This window comes from Mizuhopecten yessoensis, unplaced genomic scaffold (genome assembly GCF_002113885.1).
Source record: "Mizuhopecten yessoensis strain PY_sf001 unplaced genomic scaffold, ASM211388v2 scaffold9369, whole genome shotgun sequence".
Taxonomy (NCBI): domain Eukaryota; kingdom Metazoa; phylum Mollusca; class Bivalvia; order Pectinida; family Pectinidae; genus Mizuhopecten; species Mizuhopecten yessoensis.
In genome coordinates this window covers 577,842-598,048 of record NW_018408013.1, presented here as the reverse complement: position 1 = coordinate 598,048, position 20,207 = coordinate 577,842, and the positions used below count along the sequence as shown (strand labels likewise).

At 39.8% G+C, this 20,207-nt stretch overlaps 1 protein-coding gene across 1 annotated transcript in view; it reads right to left on the bottom strand.

Annotated features, from left to right (window-relative positions):
• LOC110457895 (amiloride-sensitive sodium channel subunit alpha-like) overlaps positions 1-18,686 on the bottom strand; it is a 32,281-nt gene extending 13,595 nt beyond the window's left edge. The window contains exons 1-7 of the mRNA XM_021509349.1: positions 18,100-18,686; positions 14,507-14,875; positions 11,151-11,347; positions 10,297-10,377; positions 9,360-9,451; positions 7,847-8,010; positions 3,253-3,342 (exon numbers count right to left, since the gene is read on the bottom strand). Coding sequence (XP_021365024.1) covers positions 3,253-3,342; positions 7,847-8,010; positions 9,360-9,451; positions 10,297-10,377; positions 11,151-11,347; positions 14,507-14,869 — 987 coding nt within the window. The 5' untranslated portion in view covers positions 14,870-14,875; positions 18,100-18,686. The remainder of the gene's footprint in view (positions 1-3,252; positions 3,343-7,846; positions 8,011-9,359; positions 9,452-10,296; positions 10,378-11,150; positions 11,348-14,506; positions 14,876-18,099) is intronic.
• Positions 18,687-20,207: the final 1,521 nt, after the last annotated feature.

Below are 20,207 nucleotides of genomic sequence, written 5' to 3'. Positions count from 1 at the left end.
TCGGGGTACAGGGCTGGGGGTTGTCTTATTCGGGTTATAGGGGTGGGGTTGTCTCATTCGGGGTACAGGGTGGGGGTTGTCTTATTTGGGGTACAGGGGAGGGAGTTGTCTTATTCGGGGTACAGGGGAGGGGCATGTCTTATTCGGGGTACAGGGGAGGGGCATGTCTTATTCGGGGTACAGGGGTGTTGTTGTCTCATTCGGGTACAGGGGTAGGGTAGTCTTATTCGGGGTAAGGGGTGGGGGTTGTCTTATTCGGGGTACAGGGGTGGGGTTATCTTATTCGGGGTACAGGGGGATTGTCCTATTCGGAGTACAGGGGTGTGGGTTGTCTTATTCGAGGTACATGGGTGGAGTTGTCTTATTCGGGGTACAGGGGGATTGTCTTATTCGGTATCAGGGCTGGGGGTTGTCTTATTCGGGTTATAGGGGTAGGGTTGTCTCATTCGGGGTACAGGGTGGAGGTTGTCTTATTTGGGGTACAGGGGGATTGTCTTATTCGGGGTACAGTGGGATTGTCTTATTCGGGGTACAGGATGGTTGTTGGCGTATTCGGGGTACAGGGGTGGGGTTATCTTATTAGGGGTATATGGGATTGTCTTATTCGGGGGACTGGGGTGGGGTTGTCTTTTTCGGGGTACAGGGGGATTGCCCTATTCGGAGTACAGGGGTGGGGTTGTCTTATACGGGTTACAAGCATGGGGTTATCTTATTCGGATTACATTGTGGTTGTCTTATTCGGGGTATAGGGTTGGGGTTGTCTTATTCGGAGTACAGGGCTGGGGGTTGTCTTATTCGGATTACATTGGGGTTGTCTTATTCGGGTAATAGGGTTGGGGTTGTCTTATTTGGAGTACAGGGCTGGGGGTTGTCTTATTCGGGTCATAGGGTTGGGGTTGTCTCATTCGGGGTACAGAGATTGGGTTGTCTTATCCGGGGTACAGGGGAGGGGGTTGTCTTATTCGGGGTACAGGGGTGTTGTTGTCTTATTCGGGTACAGGGGTGGGGTTGTCTTATTCGGGGTTAGGGGTGGGGTTGTCTTATTCGGGGTACAGGGGTGGAGTTGTCTTATTCGGGCTACAACGGTGTTGTTGTCTTATTCGAGGTACAGGGGTGTGGTTGTCTTATTCGGGGTACAGGGGTGTGGTTGTCTTATTCGGGGTAAGGGGTGGGGTTGTCTTATTTGGGGTACAGGGATGGGGTTGTCTTATTCGGGGTAAGGGGTGTGGTTGTCTTATTCGGGGTACAGGGTCGGGGTTGTCTTATTCGGGGTAAGGGGTGGGGTTGTCTTATTTGGGGTACAGGGGTGGGGTTGTCTTATTCGGGGTAAGGGGTGGGGGTTGTCTTATTCGGGGTACAGGGTGGAGTTGTCTTATTCGGGCTAAAACGGTGTTGTTGTCTTATTCGAGGTACAGGGGTGTGGTTGTCTTATTCGGGGTACAGGGGTGGGAGTTTTCTTATTCGGGGTACAGAGGTGTGATTGTCTTATTCGGGTAAAGGGGGGATTTTCTTATTCAGGGTACAGGGTTGGGATTGACTTATTCGGGGTACAGCGGTGGGTTTGTCATTATCGGGGTAAGGGGCAGGCCGGGATGGGGTTGTTTTATTCGGGGTACAAGGGTGGGGTTGTCTTATTCGGAGTACAGGGATGGGGTTGTATTATTCGGGGTAAGGGGATGGGGTTGTAATAATCGGGGTACAGGGGTGGGATTGTTTTATATCGCGTAAGGGGGTGGGGTTGTATTAATCGGGAGACAGGGGTCGGGTTGTCTTATTCGGGGTACAGGGGTGTGATTGTCTTATACGAGATAAAGATTGAGGTTGTGTTACGGCACGATTTCTCATCTGCCATTGTCTACGGAAGGTAACCTATCCCAGGTTTGAACATTTAAATCATTTTGTACAGTAAGAACAGTCATCGGCGTTGTTTTTAGTGGTAATCTGAGTAGTAGATATACTGATAGTGAGAAGTAATGTATCAATACGGTATGTTTCAGTGTCCCCCATAACTAGTGCATTCATGGTGAACACTTTATCCTTATTTTCGGAGATATACCCAATATAAACCCAAACCGGTTCAGAAGGACCTCTAAGTACTTTTGTATAGGTTAAGCATTATATGTCTGTGTAAAGCAACACCGACGGCATGATTAAGCTCTAATATCACGTGAACATTCGTCTATTGTGGGTATGGTGTACACACCTCTTATCCCGATTGTCACAAAGTTAAAGAAACGAATGTGGCCGATTATTCTCAAGTGTACGGGTCGACGAAACCCATGTAGTTAAAAAACAGGAATATAGACCAAAACCGGATCTCACATACTGAGATATATCACGGGCTCGACGAAATTTGTTTGTTTGAACATATTGTCGGTAAATAATAGATGGGAGTATTGTTAAAGGTTTCACAGCACTATGGCCAGAGCAAAATGTTATTGGCAGACGTGATAAGGATAGGGTTAACACGTCCAGCTGGTACCACAAAACCTAAACAGACCAAAACATCGACCAGTTACAATAACCAGAATAAAGACCTCAATTAAACCCTTTTTTCCGCTCGTAAAGGAAGGAAAGTTGTTGATCTGACGAAACAGGATAAAAAACAAAAGTAAATGTAATTTGACACATCCACTATCAACCTGTTTGGTATCAACCCCGACATACTACCTACCTGCCTGGTATAAACACCGTCATACTACCTACCTGTCTGGTATAACCCCGACATACTACTTACCTGTCTGGTATAACCCCCGACATACTACTTACCTGTATGTTATAAACCCCGACATACTACCTAACTGTCTGGTATAAACCCCGACATACTACTTACCTGTCTGGTATAACCCCCGACATACTGCCTACCTGTCTGGTATAAACCCCGACATACTACTTACCTGTCTGGTATAACCCCCGACATACTACCTACCTGTCTAGTATAAACCCCGACATATTACCTTACTGTCTAGTATAACCTCCGACATACTACTTACCTGTCTGGTATAACCCCCGACATACTACCTTACTGTCTAGTATTAATCCCGACATACTACTTACCTGTCTGGTATAAACCCCCGACATATTACCTTACTGTCTGGTATAACCTCCGACATACTACTTACCTGTCTGGTATAAACCCCTGACATACTACCTTACTGTCTAGTATTAATCCCGACATACTACTTACCTGTCTGGTATAAACCCCCGACATATTACCTTACTGTCTAGTATTAATCCCGACATACTACTTACCTGTCTTGTATAAACTTTCTTGTACAAATCTTTGAATTCCTGGCTCGTTGCACAGTTGCCATGTGGTTTTGTTATACGTTCTATCTTCGTCTGTTTATCAAAAGTATTGGATATGTTAAAACATCTCATTTTCTAATATAGAATCCATCAATAAAACATCATCAACGAATATTGTAACATTCTAGCTGGAAGTGATCCCGGCTTGGGTTACATGAATTACTGTTTCTTTAAAGGAGAAATATTAGCCGAAAGGTATTTTTCCGCGAAGTATTTATTTATAAAGGTATTTCGGAACACCTCTGGTTTGTTTACCTAAGTACCACTGATAAGTCTGAAATGACCATATCCAGCAGTAATTTCTATTTTGTTCGGCTTTATGCATTAACAAAATTGGATTTTTTTTATCAATAGGCATTAATTATCCTACTTCGTGTTTTTAGTGGTTAGCATACCACAAGATATAAACTTTCAACATGCCTATAGATGTTGTCGAAACGTGTCGTTTTTTTCTGACTTTCTAACGTGCTTACTTCTTAGTCATCGTTTACTTTACTAATAGATAGAATTCCTATGAAAAAAATATTTGAAACATTATCTGGTAGTCAACCAATGGCGTAATATCAGCCCTAACTGACACTAAGGGCATTTTTGGAATTACTTGTTTTCCGAATAATTCTGTTGGAGATTTAACTTGAAGCGCCTCTCTAAATTTCTAAAGGAGAAAAAGCGGTCAAATGATTTATTTTCGAATTCACTAAGGTAACTGATTTTCAAGAGATATTCATTTCCCGTGTTAACCAACAAACAAATCAAAGCACGACATCAATACGTATCGAATATTCATTAAGATAAAAATTTAACTATAAGAGGTTATATATTTCGTGAATTCAAACTTCATAATGATGCTATTGGAGGAGCAAGTGCGAAAATAAATAAACACAAAAAATTGGCGGGTTACAGCAACAGGAAAACCCACTGTTTAAGATGTTTACGATTTACAAATAAAGACGTGTGTTTCTAAAAAATATTACTTCGTAACTGCCCGGCTATGGCTATTTATCGTAGGAATATAGTGATTGTGGCGTACAGAAGATGAACTGGTCGGGAAATGCTGGTGGTGAGCAATACTTCATGAAGGTGAACTGGCAGGTAAAAGTTGAGTGGTTAAAGTTTGGTTTCGTGTTTCGGCAGTATGTGAAGATTGTTTGTTAGATCAGAGTTTTACGTTCTAGCGTGTGGAGGCAGTATGTTTACGTCCTAGCGTGTGGAGGCAGTATGTTTACGTCCTAGCGTATGGAGGCAGTATGTTTACGTCCTAGCGTGTGGAGGCAGTATGTTTACGTCCTAGCGTGTGGAGGCAGTATGTTTACGTCCTAGCGTGTGGAGGCAGTATGTTTACGTCCTAGCGTGTGGAGGCAGTATGTTTACGTCCTAGCGTGTGGAGGCAGTATGTTTACGTCCTAGCGTGTGGAGGCAGTATGTTTACGTCCTAGCGTGTGGAGGCAGTATGTTTACGTCCTAGCGTGTGGAGGCAGTATGTTTACGTCCTAGCGTGTGGAGGCAGTATGTTTACGTCCTAGCGTGTGGAGGCAGTATGTTTACGTCCTAGCGTGTGGAGGCAGTATGTTTACGTCCTAGCGTGTGGAGGCAGTATGTTTACGTCCTAGCGTGTGGAGGCAGTATGTTTACGTCCTAGCGTGTGGAGGCAGTATGTTTACGTCCTAGCGTGTGGAGGCAGTATGTTTACGTCCTAGCGTGTGGAGGCAGTATGTTTACGTCCTAGCGTGTGGAGGCAGTATGTTTACGTCCTAGCGTGTGGAGGCAGTATGTTTACGTCCTAGCGTGTGGAGGCAGTATGTTTACGTCCTAGCGTGTGGAGGCAGTATGTTTACGTCCTAGCGTGTGGAGGCAGTATGTTTACGTCCTAGCGTGTGGAGGCAGTATGTTTACGTCCTAGCGTGTGGAGGCAGTATGTTTACGTCCTAGCGTTTGGAGGCAGTATGTTTACGTCCTAGCGTGTGGAGGCAGTATGTTTACGTCCTAGCGTGTGGAGGCAGTATGTTTACGTCCTAGCGTGTGGAGGCAGTATGTTTACGTCCTAGCGTGTGGAGGCAGTATGTTTACGTCCTAGCGTGTGGAGGCAGTATGTTTACGTCCTAGCGTGTGGAGGCAGTATGTTTACGTCCTAGCGTGTGGAGGCAGTATGTTTACGTCCTAGCGTGTGGAGGCAGTATGTTTACGTCCTAGCGTGTGGAGGCAGTATGTTTACGTCCTAGCGTGTGGAGGCAGTATGTTTACGTCCTAGCGTGTGGAGGCAGTATGTTTACGTCCTAGCGTGTGGAGGCAGTATGTTTACGTCCTAGCGTGTGGAGGCAGTATGTTTACGTCCTAGCGTGTGGAGGCAGTATGTTTACGTCCTAGCGTGTGGAGGCAGTATGTTTACGTCCTAGCGTGTGGAGGCAGTATGTTTACGTCCTAGCGTGTGGAGGCAGTATGTTTACGTCCTAGCGTGTGGAGGCAGTATGTTTACGTCCTAGCGTGTGGAGGCAGTATGTTTACGTCCTAGCGTGTGGAGGCAGTATGTTTACGTCCTAGCGTGTGGAGGCAGTATGTTTACGTCCTAGCGTGTGGAGGCAGTATGTTTACGTCCTAGCGTGTGGAGGCAGTATGTTTACGTCCTAGCGTGTGGAGGCAGTATGTTTACGTCCTAGCGTGTGGAGGCAGTATGTTTACGTCCTAGCGTGTGGAGGCAGTATGTTTACGTCCTAGCGTGTGGAGGCAGTATGTTTACGTCCTAGCGTGTGGAGGCAGTATGTTTACGTCCTAGCGTGTGGAGGCAGTATGTTTACGTCCTAGCGTGTGGAGGCAGTATGTTTACGTCCTAGCGTGTGGAGGCAGTATGTTTACGTCCTAGCGTGTGGAGGCAGTATGTTTACGTCCTAGCGTGTGGAGGCAGTATGTTTACGTCCTAGCGTGTGGAGGCAGTATGTTTACGTCCTAGCGTGTGGAGGCAGTATGTTTACGTCCTAGCGTGTGGAGGCAGTATGTTTACGTCCTAGCGTGTGGAGGCAGTATGTTTACGTCCTAGCGTGTGGAGGCAGTATGTTTACGTCCTAGCGTGTGGAGGCAGTATGTTTACGTCCTAGCGTGTGGAGGCAGTATGTTTACGTCCTAGCGTGTGGAGGCAGTATGTTTACGTCCTAGCGTGTGGAGGCAGTATGTTTACGTCCTAGCGTGTGGAGGCAGTATGTTTACGTCCTAGCGTGTGGAGGCAGTATGTTTACGTCCTAGCGTGTGGAGGCAGTATGTTTACGTCCTAGCGTGTGGAGGCAGTATGTTTACGTCCTAGCGTGTGGAGGCAGTATGTTTACGTCCTAGCGTGTGGAGGCAGTATGTTTACGTCCTAGCGTGTGGAGGCAGTATGTTTACGTCCTAGCGTGTGGAGGCAGTATGTTTACGTCCTAGCGTGTGGAGGCAGTATGTTTACGTCCTAGCGTGTGGAGGCAGTATGTTTACATCCTAGCGTGCAAAGGCAGTATGTTTACGTCCTAGCGTGTGGAGGCAGTATGTTTAAGTCCTAGCGTGTGGAGGCAGTATGTTTACGTCCTAGCGTTCAGAGGCATTATGTTTACGTCCTAACGTTCAGAGGCATTATGTTTACGTCCTAGCGTGTGGAGGCATGATGTTTACGTCCTAGCGTTCAGAGGCAGTATGTTTACGTCCTAGGGTGTGGAGGCAGTATGTTTACGTCCTAGCGTGTGGTGGCATTATGTTTACGTCCTCGCGTGTGGAGGCAGTATGTTTACGTCCTAGCGTTCAGAGGCATTATGTAAAGAGTGTTTGTTAGTTCAGAGTTTTACGTCCTAGCAACAGCTTGGGTCTAAAGAAGACCGTCCCTGCAGGTAGGGCGTAAGAATTGTACCTGTTACCCCCATTGCATGATCATACGAGGCGACTAAATTTTGGTTCTTATCTTTCCAAACAATTTTCTTCTTCCTAGTGTTTCCCTTGACAATGCCTCGCTTTTGGCCTTTAGTTGAGCGTTCGCTCCTGTGAGAACGGCTTTGGGTTCTGTCCCCTGACCGAGACATACCAGAGTATGGCAGTATGTTTCAGTGAGGTAGCACTATAAAGTCAGCATCAGTTCCGCGCTAGTACAAAGAGACAAACACGAACATATCGCAGTCTCCCAAAACACACACACATACACTACACGCATGTATCTTGCACGCAAGGGAGGGAGGCTGTCCTTAAATGACCATAGCTGTTGATAGGACGTTAAACAATACTGAATCAAACCAAACCAACTAAAGAAGACGTTAACGACAGATGATGGGTCTACTCAAGAGCCAACGTAAAGTACCACCTTATTAAAATGTCATCAACTGTCCTGGGCACGGTAACGCAACACAAAACTAGGTCACATTATTCTCCCAGACACAACCAAAAATAAAATATAAAACATTGGTAAGGGAATGCACAGGGGTACTGGTGAGTGAGTGAACACATTTTAATGCGATGTGATTTATAGTCCTTTTCGAACAAAGACGCAACTCTGGAAGGGTTATGGGGAGGCTTTCGTGTGTGTTTCTACCTGTTTTAGAGCGATGGTGGTTTCCTGTCCTGTCTGCACGAAGAAGCCAGACTGGTATGGGAAGGGGACGGTATCTTTGGCGTGTATGTGCACTCTTGCTCCGTAACCATCTGTGATCCCCGCTAGGTATTCGTGGTTCTCCATATACAGCATAAGCGTCAGACCTGCAATGATGGAACAAAGTTTATAGCGATAAGTTTCACTTTCATCTGATTGTAATCAGCAACGAGTGTCGGTATCTGGTCACTTGATTCACACCTACTTGGCTAAAACTGCACCTTTCCAGCTTTATTACGGTGTTCATATCAGTTAAATTATTGCTAAAAATGAAAAATTAAGAAACCAAAAGTTTGTCATTGTACTTCTAAGTGGTACTAAGTAACAAAAGGCAAGAATGAACCCCTGCTTGCAGTAGACGATATAATTGGACTGGTTTTAGCACTATGAGTAATGAACGTCAGTAAATGATATTGGTAATATACACTCACAGTGGTGGACGTCAGAAAATAGGATTGATAATTACCTACAGACATTTTGGGAAGATGATGTCCCGTCGTTAGAACGACCGTAAAGGATTATTTTTTTTACTTTATGACCCATGCGCCGTTGTAACCTCATTATTTAATTCCAGAGAAAATTCTTCATACTCTGTTTAATTGTCTGTTAATACATTAAGTGAAAGTTAATGTCATTGTATGTATATAAATACGCCATATTTTTGTTTGGCGTTGATTATACAATATTCCCTCTTTTTTTTAAAAAATAACTGAAATAAAAGAAACAATCTTTTTCTTCCACTCTGATAATAACAGATAGCCTGTCCTATTTGAAAACTCATGATGAAAGCTATATGGGACATTGGTAAATTGTATCTGTACACAATGTCTGCACAGGACAGCCTTTTGTATACATGATTATATGCCTGTATGGTACCTCGGTGATTTGTGGTTAAGAACTCTCTGGTTTTGTGTACAAAATCAATATTTGGTGTTTATTTTCAATTCGTAAATAAGACAATTAAAAAATATACTTTCCATCTTATAACATTGACTTCTATCGGGATGTGTTCATTGATTTTACAAGTATGACGTCATAGAAATACACCTATGTGATACACCGCCAGATGCTCTCACAATGTGCTTTATTCTCTTTCGTATGCAGCAGTTGTCGCTTAGTTTGAGACAATGCACGTCAAATATGTGCACGTGGTTCAGTTCATTAATAATATATTACAATGTTTGAATACTGCAGTGCTGAGCATTAGCAAAACATTTGGAAAGAGATGGAATAGAAATAAAAATGGAAACTGATGGGAACTCTAACATCGGGTATTGACTATCGTAACCCTATCACCACTCCAGGACACACCCACATCTATGAGAGATTGTGATAAATTAATAATACACAGGTAACGATACCAAGGATTTTGTTTTACAAAATCAGATAATTGAGAATATCTAACTTGTTTTGTACATTGACATACCTATAGCAGTAGTGATGGTCATGTACGTACCAAGTGCTGGGCCCGAATCTTTAACAATCATTTTCTTCGCATCTAAAGTGTAACAGTTACCATAATGCTGGGAACGGTGCAAGGTGAAGTTTCTGAAATCAAATAAACCAATAAAATTCATTTACATCGAAGAAACACGGAGAAGAACGTCACCATATTCTTAAACAAGTAAATTCTGCAATATCCCCTTACATACGTCATGTTCTACATTCACCTTCTACTCTGAACTTCATGTAGATACTTTTAGATAAAGAAAACAGTTTTTAATTTATGCTATATTAGCGAATTTCTTGGCAATTTTTATACTTTGCTATATTAGCATATATGTATGTAAGGCTCCGGCCATTTAACTATTATCAAACCTTCAAGGCATGATATTTATGCTTTCTGTGATATTTGATGTATTGAATTGCATGTAATATTTTCAGCAATCTCATAACTTATATTTTAGATGTCATTCATGTGTAATTTATATTACAATGTTTTAAGATATACTATGTAAAACTAACACATTTTACTAATATAGAGGACCCTGAGGGAGATTAGCCTTTGGATAAATCAGTTTTTTTTGTTAATCCTCAATAATTAAAGTTTATTATTATTATTATTATTATGAACTAAGATATTTCAAATGAAGCACACATTACTTTAATAACACCATATAGCATTAGGTCAGACAACATGTATTACAGATCAGAGACGTATATATTACAATAATATATGCCATCTTTGCGTATTTCAGAGTTTCTCTTGTGAGCGGGTATTGATTAAAGTTACGTCATTGGTTTGTGTGCGCAAATTACGTCGTTTTTCTCAAAAAATGATGACGTTATTCTCACAAACCAATGACGTAGCAATCAATACCTGCTCACAAGAAAAGATAACTCTGCAATACGCAAAGACGGAATCCGTCTCTGTACATATGTATGATACTTACTCGGGAAAGCAGGAGAACTGTCCGAAGGAACAGCGAATTAACATGGCGTGGATGTCGTGCCCTATATCCTCCCGGACCCCACTGTATAAAGACAAGACTCTTGAAGTATTATACTGATAGCGACTTTAAATTAAATAATGTCCGCTCCCTTTATACGCTAAATCGAAATAACAAAGACTCCCGAATGACTTCCGTTTACTTGCAGTTTATGACTATTAGCCGCTGATTGCAATTTTTAAAAAAAATCTGCCATTCAATATAATATCGATTTAGTGAGACAAGTTAAAATAATAAATGTGCCTGAAAATGTCAATGAAATGCAAAACAGAATTTTGAAAGATTCATATTTCATATGATCGTAAACAAAATACGCTAGGTAAAATGACTTTGATGGCTAAAAATTTTTTTTAAAAAAATCATCTTACGTGCTATTCACAAGCAAACTCATCTTTGTAAAAAATACTAGAATTAGATTATCAAATAATTAACAGCAGTTCTGATGAACTGATCCATACGTTAAAACTTGCGAGATAAAAGTGACATCACTATGATCGGTTTGACTTTTAATATTGGTAATTATGGTGTTATCATGTTGACACTGGCATTGTTTTAAAATTACAGAAAAAAAGAATAGGAAAGAGAAAAAAGATGGGGGAGAGAAGCACTATATTTTTACATGTGCACACCGAGTAGCGGATAAGGTTGAGCATTGCATAGCTTTGCCAACTACTTTATATGAAGTTCGACAGTAAGCTGTTTGGAAGGTGCTCTATGTATACGTGAGATTTCCCGAAAACATACTTTCTGTTGTTTCGTTAGTGGGTTAGTTAGCAAAACAAGATACTTCTGCCTACATGTCTTCATCCATGTACAGTTCAGTAAATCTGTGGTTGATTTCGGCAATGGCGTCTCTCACACCCTCAAACTCGTCGTAATCCTCAAGGTTTTGTCGTTCTAGTTCTTCCTGTATTTCGTCATAGTCTGTCTCGTCATCGTAGTAACTCAGGTTTTGATTGTCAAACGCGTCCAGGAAACGCTTCCTTCTGCGAAGCTGTAATAGTGTATATTATATAGATCACGTAGTGTTTATGTCACATTTTATTTCTTATCTACATTTAATGACAATGGAGTACTATTTCACGTTTAGATAATAAATACAATAATCATAATGATATAGATATTTCACGTTTTTATATTTAATTAAATGATAAACGGTATTGCACGTGCTGATATAAACAGACTATGATGCATGGAATTTTGGGTAAGGTAAATAAACTTACAATGATGTATGGTATTTTGGGTAAGGTAAATAAACCGCAATGATGTATGGTATTTTGGGTAAGGTAAATTAAATTACAATGATGTATGGTATTTTGGGTAAGGTAAATAAACGTACAATGATGTATGGTATTTTGGGTAAGGAAAATAAACTTACAATGATGTATGGTATTTTGGGAAAAGGAATTAAACTTACAGTGATGTATGGTATTTTGGGTAAGGTAAATAAACTGACAATGATGTACGGTATTTTGGGTAAGGTATATTAACTGACAATGATGTACGGTATTTTGGGTAAGGTATTTAAACTTACAACGATGTACGGTATCTTTGGTAAGGTAAATAAACTTACAATGATGTATGGTATTTTGGGTAAGGTATTTAAACTTACAATGATGTACGGTATCTTTGGTAAGGTAAATAAACGTACAATGAAGTATGGTATTTTGGGTAAGGTATATTAACTTACAATGATGTATGGTATTTTGGGTAAGGTAAATGAACTTACGATGATGTATGGTATTTTGGGTAAGGTATACAAACTTACAATGAGGTATGGTATTTTGGGTAAGGTAAATAAACTTACAATGATGTATGGTATTTAGGGTAAGGTAAATAAACTTACGATGATGTATGGTATTTTGGGTACGGTATACAAACTTACAATGATGTATGGTATTATTTGTAAGGTAAATAAACTTACAATGATGTATATTAACTGACAATGATGTACGGTGTTTTGGGTAAGGTATTTAAACTTACAACGATGTACGGTATCTTTGGTAAGGTAAATAAACGCACAATGAAGTATGGCATTTTGGGGAAGGTATATTAACTTACAATGATGTATGGTATTTAGGGTAAGGTAAATAAACTTACGATGATGTATGGTATTTTAGGTAAGGTATACAAACTTACAATGAGGTATGGTATTTTGGGTAAGCTAAATTAACTTACAATGATGTATGGTATTTAGGGTAAGGTAAATAAACTTACGATGATGTATGGTATTTTAGGTAAGGTATACAAACTTACAATGATGTATGGTATTTTGGGTAAGGTAAATTAACTTACAATGATGTATGGTATTATGGGTAAGGTAAATAAACTTACAATGATGTATGGTATTTTGGGTAAGGTATATAAACGTACAATGATGTATGGTATTTTGGGTAAGGTAAATAAACTTACAATGATGTATGGTATTTTGGGTAAGGTATATAAACGTACAATGATGTATGGTATATTTGGTAAGGTAAATAAACGTACAATGATGTATGGATTTTTGGGTAAGGTAAATTAACTTACAATGATGTACGACCATTTATATGAAAATATATATAATCACTATCATACATTTCTGTGTTCTTGGTTTACGCTTGAAGGTTTAGGGAGGAGTTTTTTTCTTGAAGGCCCCCAAACATTCAGGATGAAGATCAGACCTTTTGATTTCATCTGCGATGTTGAGGAGAAGACTAAATCGTACGGTATTAAGGACAGTATCAAACGCTTTACACGTGATGCTGCTCTAAGCAGTTTTAAGACAGTAGCAAGTTTAAAATGGTCTAGGCCAGTATCAAATGGTACATTATTTTGGACAGTATAACGATTTGAAATGTTAAGGACAGTATCGGGGGATCACGGTACAGGACAAACCGAATCAGTGTTTTTTTTTAAATGTTCGGGACTATATGACATTAAAGTTGTTCGGGACAGTATCACGCTAAAGTTATTTATGACAGTACCGCAGTTAAACGTGTTCAGTAAACTTATTCAGAACAGCACATCATCAGAAATATTAGAGGGCAGCACCACGTTAAAATGGTTTAAGTCTGTATTACATAATATTTCAATCCCTGGATATAATTTATCATATTTTATACAGAGCTATTTCTTTGAGATATGTGTATATATAAATTTTATTGGGGACTGCCCGGGTTGGATAACCTGTATCACAGATCACAGTTAAAATGATTAAGGATAGTATCACATCCGATTTAAAACTATTAAGAACAGTTCCATAGTATTATGTTTTTAGCAGAGCATTGGATTTATATTTTCAGAATCACCATTGAAAGTGATTTGAACAGTACATATATCACCTTTAATATTGTAGGGCAGCATCGCGTTTAGAAGTGTGCGGGGCAGAGTCGCGTTTAAAAGTGTTTAATTGTAGTATCACCTATCAAACAACCTATGGCTATTCCTCAATACTGTCGACATGTATAAATCTGAAACGTTTGAGTGAACAACTATGTTTGAGGTTCGTGTAAGGGCAATAGGTAGGTCGACACTCGGGTAAAATTTACTACTTACCTGTTAAAACTAATGGCCGTGGCCTGAATCGTGAGCAATACATAAAGACTCTACACAATGGCAGCCTCAGGTGAACTCGAGCGTAGAAAGTTCAATGTTTATGCATATAGGACTATTGACATTGCCAGGTTTTCTATATATACATGTGGTTTTCATCTAGCCCACTGATATTTTGAGTGCACGTAGGAAAATGAAAATTGATATATTTAAATGAAGATTTCAAGATTTTTGAGACTGCACAACAAAAGCCATCGCAATTCTCCATTTTAGTCTCATTTGGAAGTATGCTGTTTGCTTGTGTGATGTGAATGTCGATGTTTAGTGCGCTTATTAGTATGGCTCGTTGTTTCGTTGTTACTTCCCCGTTACTCACTTTGAGGACATGATATTGGATTTTGCATAGATTTACATGGCGGGTGTCATCGATAAAAAAGAAACATCAGGGCACATTTTCATGAAATTTTCTCATGATAAAGCTTGGATTCTGTGCTCTAATCATATGACATGGACAAAAAGTTCAAGGGTAGATATTATGAGCGGTATCCCGATATAAGCCTCTCCCAGATTAGTTCGGCTCTTTCTTTTTCATGAATATGTACCTTCAAAGCAAACTTACGTAAAAATTATCGGGGTCTACTTTCTCCACTAGACGTTGTAGCCTTATGTTGGTATTGTGTAGCTGGGAGTTCCGAATAGGGTTTACGTTACAAATAGTCACAGCAGGAAGTTCCAGATTGCTGAAGCCTAGAGTTAGCGTCGTTTTCTTTGGCCACGATAAGAAATTATTGATGAGGTAGTAAAGATGGAGCGTCATGGCAGCGATACCAGCTACCAATAAGAACGCCCATATTACTTTGGCGGTAATGTACGTGGCACTGTTAATATAGGGTGCAGCGTGCATGGTCGTCTTCTCAGAAAATCTAGAGAAAACACGCCTAATTGACTTTGTTTTGACTCCATTTTCTCCGTTGTCAGACATTTCTTTCTGAAATACAAAAAAAAAAAAAATGGTTTCAGATATTTTATTAATACAAAGGGTTGTTATAATTGTTTGCATGAACAAGACATTCCGGAATGTCAGCAAGTCTCGTACAAATGCTGTTTGTTATTATGTTCATTAGGACCAAAACAGCAATCTGTTAAAATATTTTAACAAACAGCTGTCACTTCAACTCTCAATAAATATTGTTTTAACCCATGCACTATACATTAAAACATCGGTATAAACATTGCACTACGGTTACACCGATATATTGTGGATACACAGTATACTATACTCTGGTTGTTTCAATCATTGGGCTCTTAATATATCGACATAGACCTGTTGTATACACTTTTCTCTCACCTCTGCGTATAAAGGTACATGTATTCCGTTGAAAACGCTTCAAAGCGTCGTTTGACTGGTAACCTTACCGATTGCAAGTGACACAATCACGAAAACACAAGAAGTATTGTGAAAGCTTGCTCTGAAGGTCTTGCATGGACTTCAAATTTGAGATATACCCAAGGTCTACCGAATCTGGAATATGGATGTTTTACCCTCGGGGGAAGAATTTGGTGTTAAAGCCTCGGTAAAATATCTTTTTTTATCCCTATTCTACACTCTCGGGTAGAGTACCCATATCTTACATCTTACATACGACATACCCTATTAAACAAAAATATAAACCTGGAATGAAGTGTTTAATGGACTGGACACCGTATCTCTATGACCGATGGTATAAAGTACTAAAAGTATAAATTGATAGGACAATTAGCTGCGATTTCTGCAGCTGAACTTTACTATGAATACATCGACATATTAACTATACCCCAGTTATGTCGAAGTGTTTACAAGTGTTTTCACTTCGGATCCTATTATGATCAGATATCTCCGTTATATGAAGGGCGTATTCTGGCCAGCTCTTCATACATTTCTGATGACGTTGACTGTCTTCTCGGTAATATCACGACGTCTCATGATCCTCCATCATAATTGCAAGATGTACAACTTGTAGACTGCTTTTCTTAGTTGATGAAATGAATGACTGTCGGTCCTTAACTAATTCACCCCAGAAGACACATTTAACCCCTTCTCACTCAAAGGTTGGAATAGTTCATTATGCAATTTCAGGGGTGGATGAATTAATCTGCTCATTGATCATGATCAACGATGTTATATAACTGATCAGAACAAGATGATCCCGTTTTAATCATATACTGCTGTATATGATAAGACGTATCAATTTTGGTAAAAAGCTAAAACAAAACCGCTTTAAGGATGTATTTCTAAAGCGAGATCCAAACGTACTTTCTATGGTTTGTTATCGTGCTCATGTGATCGGGTGGCGCCGCATAGCACGTCATCATTCTTTTAGTTTCTCATAATAAGAGTAACGCAACACCATACAAACATGTGTGGATGTTACATTGTTACATAAAAACTACTAGCTCTTTGTAGACGCAGCCTATCCTTGCGGATATGAGTAATTGCGTCCTTGAGAAAAAACATGTTTACCTTGTTGTTTCCCGCAATCTGCAGAGAGTAGGGTATACGTTAGTCTGTATTTGGGAATTATGATTCTGGTGCTGAAGTATTTAAGTGACTTGTGCGCGGTACAGCACTATAGATATACGGCTCCTTCTCTCCTCTATCATCCTTTGCTATCCCTTCACTACATACTTTATCCATTCTGCTCATTTTCCTATCCTTTTTCCGTCTGCTGGGTTACCGAACTACTCGGTAGGGAAACGGACGTAAAACCAACCAACCAATCAATCAATCAATCAATCGATCAGTCAATTTAATTAATCAGGTACGGCACCAAAGATGAGGCATTTCAAATACGGACCCATAACAAGCGAACTACACATACACCCTTCACCGTCACACCCACACATTAAAAGGGATGAAGGCACTGTTTCCACACTCTCACGACTGTACTGAATATATATCATATATAATTATTATAGAAATTTATAATTAAAATACTTTTGATTGGCTGAAATTTTTGTATCAGAGTACAACCTCCGGATTTTGTTAAAATCCAGTGATTATCAAATTTTGAACATAAAATTGGAAAATACCAAAACTCTTTAGTAATTAAATTCCTGTTTATAAAATAAAACAAATTGTGAACTTTTTACTTGGTGAATATGCTGTGATGTTCACAAAAGCCAATAATGTTGACTTCAGCTACCGTCTTGGTCAATAATCTTCTCTTTGATAATTTATTCCAGCATCATAATACACGAACATAATGATATAATAATTTCAGACTAGGTGCGTTCGACGTGTGTGAAATGCTTAAAACCCACAATAAAATTACTGGTTTCTGGTGAATTCACCGGATTGTCGACGAAGACCTACACAAGAGCCTTATATATCACCCCGTGCTTTCAATAGAAGTCTGGTGTCAATGGTATTGTATTCCAGAAGTCGACCTTCAGGCCTTTAATAATTCTAACAATGATATACCCTTTCGTGTTGATGTATATGCTGTTCGCAGCCTTGTCAAATATAATCTGACGTACATATATTATGACCTGGTGATAAAGTAGAACAGTATGCGGCTAAAATACAGCGGTTTTTTGTTAAAATACANCCCCCCCCCTGGAAATTTGGAAACTCCCCTATATATGTCTCTGTATCCGCCACTGTATATGATACAAACTATACTTACCCTCCCTTTGATGTTTCTACCTATTATTCTTAAGATGTATGCGTTTAAGGAACTCATGCTTGAACTTGTAGTTTGGTACAGTTTTTTTCAAAGTATTGTCAGCATACCTGTGATGTCTTATATAAAGTACTCGTTCTGACATTGAGGGATCACTCATCATAGGGGACCTGATTACGACACTAGATCAAGGCACAGGGACCTGAGAATTTGTAACAGCTATATTTGTAGAAATACCACCCACAACGAGTGTATAAATACGAGTATATATAAACATTGTGGAGGGGGGGGGGATTCTTTTACCGAAAGTCGATCTAAACCTCTAAATCATATAAAATTACTCTGAGGTCCCAATATAGCTCAAACTAATTCTCAGGTCCCTGTGAATGTAGGGGGATTCTTAGGGCCAGGGGCACCTATACAATACAGCCACAGTATAACATAAAACAATATCCAATACAGTATACCACACACTACAAAGCTAAGAGTACAATACATTACTTCACGATGTCATTCAGACCTATGTGTCGAGGTTCAAAAAAATACTTACTTAGATAATTGCGATGTTACTCCGTGTCCAATAGAATACCGCTACCCTGCCTTTGGGTAGTGTCACTGGGTGTCTGTATACCCTATACATATACAGCTTAACACATGTACACACCACATTGATCAAATCACACATACAGTTTATCCTTTTACGTGTGATCATATATAGGTACGCCTCCCTAACAGGTCTGATACGGGACCGGAGCTACAAGTTCAATTCAAGTAATCGTTAGGCAGTTTGCAAAGAGCAACTCTTATCTGGTATCATCGTCTCGTGCTTTTGGTAATACGATATAGTCACAAATAACCTTCACTGAAAATCGTGCAGCGCATTTGTATTATAAACAATATTATTATTTTAGTTTATGTCAATCTGGCCCGGTCACGGTCCAATAGTTCCGAAAATTGTCCCGCCCAAGTATACAGGTGTGTCATGGATGTATATATAGTAACGCTGTACACAAGCCAATCGCACTGATACAGAAGTGATTGAAAAGAAATCTATATATGCCCTTGAGCATGGATGACGTTCTCACCGTATAAGTACATTCTAAAATAAAAAAACAAATTAAGAAGGTAGACAATTATAACTCGTGTCCTGTCCGTGTCTCGAGCTTATACGATCTCCGACACCAAACTGACTAGTCGAGACATACCTTTCCATCACACTAGCCTCCTCATGATAATAACAATCTTCCTTATGCTAGAGTTGTACGTACACTAAAAAATGGACTTCGTCTTCTAGTGTGTTACAGTTCTTTAATAGAACAAGTTGCCGAGAATTGTTTTTTCAGCTCTACCTGTTTTAATCTTAAGAATATGGTTACTTATTCTCAATTTTGTTAATCATTGCATTTGTTAAAAATTTAGTAACGGTAAATAAAAGTCTTTTTTATATTTTTACTTAACTTTATTTTGTATATAAAGATTATTATTATTGTCAATGTTTCGCAATTTATTAAAACAAAAACTCTGTTTCAAATTTCCGATGGACTAAAGCTTTTTATGAAACCTTCGACTTTATTTTTAGCATAACATTGGGACATGCTTACACATTTATTTCGAATGTATGCATATCTATGTTTTCTGTTTCTTTTACCTGCATTTATCAAAGCAACATTTGGCTTCCTTTGATATATATTTAGCACTATCAAGGTAAACGGCCTCAGAGTCCATAACGGATGAAAGATGTCTTGACATCTTTGCCTAGAAGGCGCCGGAAAATCTCTTCATGGGGTAAATTGTTTAAATTTCTATAATGTGCCTTTGTAACCAGCCAATATCTTTCTCAACTCCCAGGGGAGCATACAGCCGGTGCTTACATTTAGGTGTTTACAGCTAGCATTCAACAATTCCAGCAGTGCCCAACCACGCACTCATTTACAGCTGAGTAGACTGGAACAAGCGGAGTAAAGTGTCTTATTCGAAGATACAACAGAGTACCGTGATGCGACTTGAACCCGCAACCCTTCGGTCACGAGCCCGGCGTCCTACCACTAGACTACCGTGCCTCCGACGGATAAGCAAGTAGCCAAATTTTCAGAAAGACATGTTGTTTTTTAAACATTTTGTTCCCTTAATGTTTTCGATGGAAATGTTGCAGTGTCCAGTAAGTATCTAAAGCATTGTAAAATTAATATTTCTGTAATAACTGACGCGCGTCGGAATAAAATTTATCTGACGTGTGGAGTTGTTCCCTCGAAACTGGTACAGTCTACAGACTAAAATATATTTAGACATAGTATATGACGGCGGGTCGAAAACAGAACAAAGAAAATTCAGCTTCCACTTCCCTATTTCAGTATCTATTCTCTGTAGACCCATCCTCGATATCCAGGGGTTACGCAAACTTTCGCTCTCTACACCCCTGGAATATGTCAAAGCAAAATTGAAGGCACGAAACAGCTGTTTGATTGGTCTCAGGTAAAAAAAAAAGACAAATCGCTAGGCTGATTCCTGTCCTTTGAAGATTACAAAGGAGAGACGCCCAACTTCAAAGTCTGTCAATTTTTACCGTTACCTGACAGCGAGATTCTTTTGATGTACATCAAAAGATCGAACTAGTCTTCTTGTCTCATCAACAAGGTGGCGCACACTGAGCCTTCAATT